This window comes from Felis catus, chromosome A2 (assembly GCF_018350175.1).
Source record: "Felis catus isolate Fca126 chromosome A2, F.catus_Fca126_mat1.0, whole genome shotgun sequence".
NCBI classification, from domain to species: Eukaryota; Metazoa; Chordata; class Mammalia; order Carnivora; family Felidae; genus Felis; species Felis catus.
The window spans coordinates 6,751,094-6,761,289 of NC_058369.1; the positions used below are offsets into that span (position 1 = coordinate 6,751,094).

The 10,196-nt window shown below is 49.4% G+C and overlaps 1 protein-coding gene across 4 annotated transcripts in view; it reads right to left on the reverse strand.

The window, feature by feature from the left end:
* The window catches only part of MUC16 (mucin 16, cell surface associated), a 102,916-nt gene extending 93,177 nt beyond the window's left edge, over positions 1 to 9,739 (reverse strand). For all 4 annotated transcript variants that reach the window (XM_045053094.1, XM_045053095.1, XM_045053096.1 and 1 more), the window contains exons 1-3: positions 5,989 to 9,739; positions 3,912 to 4,016; positions 547 to 657 (exon numbers count right to left, since the gene is read on the reverse strand). In XM_045053094.1, the coding sequence (XP_044909029.1) occupies positions 547 to 657; positions 3,912 to 4,016; positions 5,989 to 9,739 (3,967 nt within the window). The remainder of the gene's footprint in view (positions 1 to 546; positions 658 to 3,911; positions 4,017 to 5,988) is intronic.
* Positions 9,740 to 10,196: the final 457 nt, after the last annotated feature.

Below are 10,196 nucleotides of genomic sequence, written 5' to 3' on the forward strand. Positions count from 1 at the left end.
TTATTCTTTCACCTCTAATTAGGTGAAATGAAGAACCTTTCCGCCTTCTAGCATAGAAAGACACGTCAAAGTATTGCTTTCAGGAATCAGGACAGCTGTATTCATCCACCTAGCACCTTAAATGGACACCTCCTCTCACCTGCAGAACATTCTAACAGTGGACAGCATTATAATCATTTTGTAATTATGAATTGTCCCGTAGAATAAACCAATGGCATCTCAGGTGTACCTTTCCCTGTTCTTGGCAATCCCTGACCTTAGTGATGGTATCTGAATTAGGAAGGCCCTTCACAATTGGTCAGCTGTTTTGTAGAGACATTATATCTGTTCCTAAAGCTGAAATGATTGGCTCTTGAACATATAAATTACTAAGGAGAAGCAAGTCATATTAGAAGTCAATAAATCTCCACTTAAAATGTTACCAATAGCCTCTGGGTACAACAGCAGAAAGTTTTGATTAGGTACCAGAACCTGGGACTGAGGAAATCAATTATTTTAGTCCAGAGACCAATCTTAAGCACAATGTACACAGAGGATCATACATACCCAGTCTGCCTACAGTCACCAGAGACATGGGGTCACCCGTTGACCATGTGGTGCCTCCATACGCCCCCTCACTCAGCTCCCCAGTGGTGGTTGTCACAGGCTCCTGAGGACCTGAAGGAAAAGAGGATTGACGCGTCAGCCTAGCTTTCCTTCAAGATGGGAACACACAAGAAATGCTCTCACTAGGCACTGACTCAGCATGTCCTCATCTGTCTCTGAGAAGGCACATGGTGTGGACTGACTCTCTTGGCATGAAATCAAACTGATAAGGTGTCTTACATCATAATTATAGAAGAGTTTCCTGTTGATGGTGGGACTGCTGAATTGATTGGCCTCAAGCAAAAGCATTTGGCAGTAGTCTGTCTCTAGCACCTATGTGAATTCACCATTGGTTGATTTTTCTCTCCCATGTTTTAGACTCTCCATAAGTAAACTAAGGGTTGTATCATGAATTATTATATCAGATTAGCAAACATATGCAAACAATATGTCTTGGTTATGCACTTTCTTATTTCCCTTTATCATTCCTTTATAACTATCATCATGCAGACTTCACATCTGGGGAGGGTAAAGGTAGGCTCAGACTGGAAGGAACTGAATTTGGACTCAAGGATGCTAAAAGCGTCACTAGTTACATAGAGAAAGTGGAATGATCCTACTAGATATGTGTAACCAGATGGACATTCTCAGCAGGAATCCTCTCTTTACCTTTTTGAATAGCATCCACCAAATCTCAGAATGCCCAGTGCAAGAGAAGTCAGGAACTAGGTTCTTACTTGTAAATGGGATACAGGTATTAACACATGGAGCTGAGCTGGGCTCTACATCAGAGGAGCTCTCCTCAGTGGCTAGAGTCACAACTACACCATATGTGGTGGCCTTTGGTGGCCTGGCCACAGAGATCACCTTAAGGGTCCTGTATTCTCCCACAGTAATGCTCAGGCACCAAGGATATTCTGGGGAGCCAGTGCCTGGGAGAACTGTGGTTTTCTGGAATTGAATGTTGGTGAATAATGTAGACAGTGTCAGTCCAGAGGCAAGTGAAGGAGAATTAGGGGTTCTGGATTTCTCTGCCTTGGAAGAAACATAAGAAGCTGAAGTTGAGCTTAGAATAAGTACCAGAGGGGACAGGGATTTGGTCTTTTCTCCAGATCCTCCAAGACCTCCAAAAAAGAAGGTCTTGTCTATGATGGAGCCTCTAGCCCTCTGCTCATAGGAGTAGTCATCTCTGAGAGTGAAAAACAGTCTCAGCAGAGGGGTTCCTTCCCAGGAGGCTGTGGTCATGGTGTCCAGAGTAAGAGTGCTCTTTGCTGCAGTCCTAGACGGGCTTGTTGATGTGTTGAAGGTCATGTGTAAAGAATCAGCCATGTGAGGCAAGACAATGGTTGATGTTGGTTCTTCTGGGGATGCCAGTGTCACCTACTGACTGAGTAAAGCCTGGGATAGGTACAGTTTACTGGGAAGCAAACTCAAGTCCCAGTGATTTCAGTAGTAGCATCCCTGAACATTTGGGAAAAGATCATGCTTTCGTGTCTGTGGCTGTGCTAGAATCCTGAGAAATACCAGTGTCCCTCAGTCCAAGAGTCTGTGAGGAACCAGATTCTTCCCCAGTCCTTGAAGTTTTAGGAAGAATGGAGGCTGAAGTGTAAAGGTTGGTTGCCTCTGGAATGAAGGCTGTAACCATTGGTGGCGTGACATTGTGTGATTCTGAGTGGGTAGGAACAGGAGAACATGACCAGGCCCAGAACTGGTTGCCCAGACAGAGTCTACCAGTAAAACTGTAAAAGGATGAATTCCCTCTGTGTCTGTAGTGGTCTCAGAAGCAGCCAGTGTCTCTACTGAGGTACTGATCCAACTTGGAGAACTCCTCCCAATTTCTGTGCTCACACCCACCGGCGATCTGGTTTTCACTAGACCCGGTGAGTGACCCCGTCATCTCAGTGGTCAGTGGTGTCTCACTTCAGAAAATGGTTTACACTGTCATCTCTAGTGTAGGAGACTTCAAGTTCTGTCCCTTGGAACTTGTACTCAGAGTCAGATTTCCTTCAGGAGGGGTCACTGCTACTGGGTACTTATGCCCTGACATTGTTAATGCTGTAGGAAGAGTTGAGGGAGGGCTCTGCTTGCCTTCCATGCTGGTAAGGACTGGTGCTGGTAAGGACATGATGGCCACTCCTGTGCTGCTGACCACCCAAAGATGCTTGACCTTACCCGTCCTGGACCCTGAAGAGAAGGCTTATACTGAGATGGATGGGCTGGTTTTGGGCTCCAGAATGAGTTCCTGAGAACTTGTGTCTCTATGAGAAGTTGACCTGGTAATAGTTGCAGATGATGGATATGCACTAGTTGTCAAGATCAAGGTATATACAGGGCCAGGCAGAGAAAGGGACCATTTACATCAGGCTGTGTGCTTGGCTTCTCAGAAGAAGCAATGGAAATGTATAGAGTTGTCAGTTCAGGGCTTTCAGCAGTCTGACTCATTCCTAAAGTCTCAGCAAACATAGTGGTCATCTGCTGGCCACAAGGAGAAGCTGTGACATGATACAGTGTAGTTGTCCCCCCAAGCCCTCCATTGCTAAAACGTGTACTCATGATTTTAGGAAGTATTAGTGATTATGGTAAGGTTTCTATGATTATTAGATTGATCTCTTTGAGTTTGCTTGGAGAGAACATTTAACAAATCCTGTTTCTGACCGATGGGGGAGAGTCTGTCCTTCCTTTTCTATATCTACTGCTCCTTCCCCATATCTGACCCTTATTTACCAAGTGCCTGTGGTCCCTGCTTCCCCACCTGAAGCCCTGGATTACTGGATATTATCTCTAAAGATTTAGGGCATAATTTAATATGTATATTATCTTATTATTTCTTATTTTGGAAACTCCTATTTGGCCTTTAAAGAGAATCTAAGGGCAGGGAAGATTAGATTATAAAATGATAGGTCAGTCTCTAAACCTCTATCGCTTCTACCTGACAAGAGAGAGAACCATTTCCTTTTCAGGAAAACCTCCAGGACACAGAGTTGACTTGCTCATGGTATCACATCCTCCAAGATAGTGGCTTTTTCTCATGTAGGGCTCATTCCAGGAACTATCAACCACCCCTGGCCAATCCTTATCATGCTAGCTCTGGACCTCTTTCGATAAGACCCATATACTAATGAAAATGTCCTGAACATTGAATGGTCTCTTGTGTCCTTGGAGATATTTAAGTCCCATATTGGAGAAATAGGGCCAAGATATCTACATTTTTTAGGAGAAATCCAGGTGGTACCAACATCTCAGGCTAGTTCTAGCAGAAACACAACTTACCAGAGAATAGAAAACATGGTTCCTAGAGAGACAAAGTTTAGCAGCAGCTGTCATACCTGCAGAATCAACCACTGTCACAGGTGTTGAAGGGTCACTGTTCAGCCATGAGGAACTTTCATATGTGGGGAAGTGAGTAACGGACACCACAGTCCCATCAGTGCCTGTAGGAGAGACAGGTGGGTTGGATGGATACTGGTCAGTTTAGAGGGAAAGCACCTGAGAAAAACTAGTATGTGCCCAGTTTAGAAACAAAGACATTTATTTATAAGGAAATGTTATTCAAAGGCTAGAGACAGGAGAACACAGATTTGGGGGACTGGAACACCAGCTCTGCGTGAGAATTGTGCGGTGAACAAGCACGATGAAATAAGATATTAATGGGCAATAATTGAGCCTCTTCTCTCTCTAGTCCCAGAATCAACAGAATCGACATAAAGTCTGGGATCACGGACATCACATCAAAGTGCTGGTCTAGTCCATAAAAAATGGGCTTGTCAAAGAGTGAGGCAGATGACTGTCCAGGTGACTTCAAGTCAGATATCCTAATAGGACATAGAGGAGGGCATATGCCAGATAGTGTCAGGAAAGGCTGTCAGATTCCTGATAGGAACCTGCTTGTTTTATAACCAGTGATGACCAAGGTTATGTGATCAGTCATCTCAGGGAGACAAGACAGACACAGAAGCCACATACTTCTATTCCCACTAGTCTTTTTTTAAAAAATTTTTTTTAATGTTTATTTACTTTTGAGACAGAGAGAGACAGAGCATGAATGAGGGAGGGTCAGAGAGAGAGGGAGACACAGAATCTGAAGTAGGCTCCAGGCTCCAAGCTGTCAGCACAGAGCCTGACGCGGGGCTCAAACTCACAGACTGTGAGATCATGACCTGAGCCGAAGTCAGACGCTTAACCAACTGAGCCACCCAGGCGCCCTCCCACTAGTCTTATTGAGATGGACCATCAATCAGAGATACCTAGGGAAGCTTAGTCATGATGGGCTGATTCTTATCTGGGTGAGAACAGGTGACCTCAAGAAGAAGTTTCAAAATCTAAACATAAGAATTTAGTATTCTACCATATTATGTAGCAATTCCATTACTAGGTATTTTTCCCCAAAGAATCAAAAGGACTCAAATAGATATTTGTACGCTAATGTTCACAGCAGCCTGATTCACAATGGGCAAAACATGGAGATAGCCCAAATGTCCATCTATGTATGAATAAGCAAAAGGTGCTATATATCTACAATGAACTATTATTCAGCCTTAAAAAGGAAAGAGGGGCGCCTGGGTGGCTCAGTTGGTTAAGCGGCCAACTTCGGCTCAGGTCATGATCTCACAGTTCATGAGTTTAGGGCCCACACTGGGCTCTGGGCTGACAGTTCAGAGCCTGGAGTCTGCTTCAGATTCTGTGTCTCCTTCTCTCTCTGCCCCTCCCCTGCTCATGCTCTGTCTCTCTCTCCCTTAAAAAAAAATAATAATAAACATTAAAAAAAGGAAAGAAATTGTGATACAAGCTACAACATGGATGACCCTTGAAAACATTATGCTAAGTGAAATAAGCCAGACACAAAAGGACAAATATTACATGATTCCACTTATATAAGGTACCTAGAATAGTCAGATTCACAGAGACAGAAGTAGAATGGTGATTTCAGATGCTAGGAGAAGGGGAAAAAGAGGAGTCAGTGTTTAATGGGAATAAAGTGTCTGTTGGGGAAGATAAAGTTCTGGAGATGGATGATGGGGATGGTTACACAACAGTGTGAATGTGCTTAATGCCACTGAACTGTATATTACCTCAATTAAAAACAAGTTTTTAAAAAATGTGAGATTCATCAGGAAGTCTACACTGCACACTATAGAAGGGCAACCCCATACTACCGGTAGAAAACCAGACCCAGGGGCTCTAGTGGCCCCCTAGCCAATTGGACATTTCCCTGAAACTGGAATCCTGATGCAAGACAAGTCAAATATCCTGTTAAAAAAAGGGGAGGAGATTTCTTACCATCTTCAGTGACCAAACCAAGGAGAACAAAGCCATTTCCAAGAGGGCAGAAAGAGCAGGTCCTTACTCATGGATGGGGGCAAGCTATCCAGATCAGGAACAGATGGTCTGACCCAAAAGTCTCACCTCTGTCAGGTAGAGCCTCTGACGGTACAGAGACAGATGTCCAGGAGGGCTCTCCCTTGGCTTCAGAAGAGGTAAATGTTCCTGATGAGGTCCTGGCCAGGCCACTCTCCTCTCCCAGGCTGGTGTGCTCTGGCCCTGAGGAGGAAAGAGTCTTGGGAGAAGTTTGGCTTGTCTGTGCCTGAAAGTCAGTAAGTGCTGATGAGGAGATCCAGGTCGAGGCCGTGGGGTCTAGGGGAGAGGCCCCGGTCACTCCTCTGGCGGATGGATCAAAAGAATCAGCACTGTGGCTGATGCTGGAGGATGTGTAAGCAGAGGAGTCGATTTCCCTTCCGGAAGATGAGCTGGCCCGTGACATGAGTGGACTTGTCCCTGCGCCCTCCCCAGTGCCCACAGAAGATGTGGCCTCTGGGGGAAATGGGGGAGAGCTTCCACCCAGCAGTACAGAGGCCAGGGAGGGAGCTGATGCCTTCTCAGTAGTTATTTCCCTAAACTTAGGGACGGATGAGGTGGAGCCCACAGTTTCCGGCATTGTGGGGGCAGAGCCCAAGGCAGTGGTCACCTCAGGGGACACAGAGGAGACTGAAGAAGAGGGTTCTGGCCCAACTCTCTCTGTGGTCACTGATGATTCTGACCAGGGGCCACGTTTCCTTCCAGGAGTGGTGGCCTCAGACGAAGCCGGGACCCCCACAGTGCTGTGTGTTAAAGGCAGAGATGAATTCCACTGGGCAACTAAACTTGTTCTCAGATTGACTGTGGTTTTTCCACAGTCAGACATCTGAGCGACCCCCCTGCTGGTTTCCACAGAGCTAACCATGGCAGCAAGACTCTGAACCTCTGCAGTCCGCCTTGGGGGTGAGCTCGTCTCGTCTTGAGACACGGAGCCGGCTGGTCTTGTTGCCTCTGATGTGAGTCTTCTCTTGGGTGTTGAGGTGGTCAGTGCTGCTGGGGATGTGGGCTCTGTCGATGGAGAGGTAATGGGGAGGGGCCGAGATGAGCTCTGCCCGGTTTCTGTGCTGGAGAGGCCTGGAAATCTGGAAGCAGACACATCGGTGCTGTCCCTCATCCCTGAGGCTGTGATAGCTACGGTTGTAGTATTTGAGGGTGAATGAATCAACGAGGCGGACGGACTCATGCTGAGCTGGTGGGAGGCTGTGGCTGTGGGGGGAGTTAAGTCCCCACTCGTGCCCACAGTGGTCGAATCTGTATTTTGGAGAACAGTGGTGTCTACCCCTGGATCTGCAAGTTCATGGGAAGGTACAGAAGGTGTAAATGTAGCAAATGTCTTGGATGAACTTGGACTTGAAGCATCGGGAGCATTTAAGGCCCTTTCCTCTGTTGAGCTGGTACTCAGCCACGTTACCATGGGGAGAGACGTACTGAGAGCCCGGAGCCAAGAAGTGATTGTGCTCTCGTTACTGGTGCTCAGGGTCAAGGACTCACCTGAGGCATCAGAGGTCAGTTCCAATGTGCTGCTTCCAGAGGGAGGGGAGGCAGAGGCCACGACAGACACTGGTCCTAGGGTTGACCGTGTCCCGAATCCAGGGGATTTTTCTGTCAGATCTGTGCCCTGGGATCCAGTGAAGCGTTCAGCTGTGTCTGTGCTGGCCCCTGCCATTGTGTCTGGGCTAGTGGGACTGGGTGTCCTTGGGATTTGAGGACTTCCAGCATGAGCAGCTGGGCTGGCGGACTCTGTTCTTGCATAAGTGTCTGTGGTTCTGAGCTCCTTCACCAAAGGGGATGAAGAGACCTGAGCTGAACGTGTCACCATGGGATCCAGAGGGGGGACGTATGTGGCGGAGGCCCGGGTACCACTGGTGCCGATCTTTCCGGGAAGTGACATCACAGGTGGCGACCCAGAAGAGTAAGAGATTTCATCAGTCTCCATTTTTGCTATTGATACAGCCGTGGTGGCCTTCACCGAGGGTGAGACAAGGGGCGTGTGACTCTCTGGACTGGTTTGCACCTCTCTGAGGAGGACGCCGGGTGAGTCTGTTGGTTCTGGGCGGGTGCCAGAGGTAGCGATGCTCTCTTCTGATGGCTCCACTGATGGGGCTGACGATGGAGTAGCCAGGGGAACAGAGACGCCCCTCCCTGTGTCCGCACTGGCTGGGGAGTCGCTAAGTGATGAGGAAGTCCTGGAAGATATGGGCATGTCCCATTTACTAGCCTCAGCTGTGCCGGCTACAGTGCTTATGGTGACCTTCTGGGCTAAAAATGTGGTGGCCACTGGGACTGGGGCAACAGAAGCAGCAGATGAAGACGAGTTATCAGGCGAGTGAACTGCAGTTGTTTCTGGAGCCAGAGGTGGGCTGGTTTCATCCCCAGAAACTGTAAGCCCCCCAGAGAACAAATCATAGGGGGCCCCAGACAAGGGGCCAGCCAAGTGGCTTGCCCTTCGTACAGTCCTTGAGCTGGAAGCACCAGTGGACTGAGATGCACTCGTTGAGACCCAATGGCTTTCCTTGGCCAGGGAGGCATGTGTGGATGTCTCAGGTGGAGATGCGGTTCCAATGGGCGGGTGGGTTGTTCCTGACTTCCTTTCCCCACCATTTCCCTCTGTGGGCTGCATCCTGGTGGAAGGTCCGGAAGGAACGGTGGCTGGACCTCTTGGGTTGTCTGTTGAAGGCTGCCACACAGACACTCCTTCCGTGGAGCTGGTTTTTAGGGAACTGAATCCAGGAACCACGCTGGCCGCAGAAAGAGGGGCAGTCGCTGACACAGTGCTTCGTGCCGGAGGCGACCTTGTTGCAGATTTGGGACTCGTCTCCGGCCAAGCATTGCTGTGAAGTACAGTGTTGGTCTGTGACATGGCAGCTGCAGAAATAAAAGCAGGGGTCCTCGTCAACTGAGAAGTTTTAGGAAGAGTGGTGTTGGCTGACTGTGCAATGGAGGTGCTGTTTGTGGTCCTGAAGGCATTCGCTATATGGGATGAGCGGTACTCACCTGAGCGTGTAGCCCAGGAGTCCACGGCTGAGAGGGCTTGCATGGGCACAGAGGTGAAGGCCAAAGTGGTCTTGTCTCTGGAAACAGAGGTCTCAGGTGGAGACACAGATGGACTTAAAGGTTTCTTTGAATCCTCTCCAGTAGTAAATAAAAGGGTGTTGGTCTCTTCTGAGGCAGAGGAGGGGGATGGAGAAAATGAAGTCTTCATTCCAGACACACTGGTGATGCTGAGGATTCCAGGGCCACCCGATGGTTCCGAAGCCGAAGTCCCGGCTGCGGGGAGGCTGGGCGGGTCTGGGGTCTCGGGGGAGGTGCTGAGGGGGAGCACGCTCCCTGCTGTCTCTTCCCCTGGGGGAGATGGACGGGCCAGGGTAGAGGTGGCACTTCTGACCCTCCTAGCACTTGCTGCTGGATTACTTGCCATTATGGGAAACATGACAGCTGAGTTGGGCTCCGTCCTCTCTGGGCTCCCCGGGATCCCCGTGGTCGTGGAAGAGGTAACTGTCTGCACTGAGGATGTGCTGGAGCCTGGCACTTTACCACCCAGATCTGAAGCAGGTGACAGCAGGGAAACACTGGGGGTTAGCGTGGTGCCTCCCTCAGAACCAAGCTCAGGGGAGGCAAAGTGATGTTCCGTGTTGGACCGAGGCAGTCCTGGGCTTCTTTGCCCCCCAGAATCTGGAGTCTCTCTAGATGACGTCTCGGGATAAGTAGAAGAGACCGTCTTGGAGGGCAAGCGTGTGGCTCCCAGAGTACTGGGATTACCAGCCGCCCCCACCTCGGCTGGAGTGACTGGGGCACTTCTCATGGTCTGAGTCAAACCCGTGAGTGTCTCAGATGAAGCTGTAGGTTCTGTGGGGAGGTGGGCTGTGGTCCAACTCCTCCTGGTGCTGCTGTTTCCCACCCCACTGGGGACAGTCAGCTGATCGGTGGCTGGGCCGCCTGTGGCTTCTGTGAAGAGTGTGTCTGTCGAGGTTTCTTGGGGTGAAGTTCCTTTGGAGGGGCTGCTCTTTGCAGTGACTTCCGGAGTGGGGGAAGGGCTGACAGAGGTTACCACAATGCTTGAGGACCCCCCAGGATCTGTCTCTGTCCAGCGTGTGCGCTGGGATTCACTCGCGTCCTGAACGGAGCCTGCCTGGGTCTGTGACGCGGCTGTTGGGGTGCTGGAGAGGGGTGCCCTGGAGGGCTCAGAGTTCCCACCGGCAGCCGTGCTTCTGAGCTCCCCCTCTGGGTCAGATGAGGACACCGGAGCCCCACCGGTCACC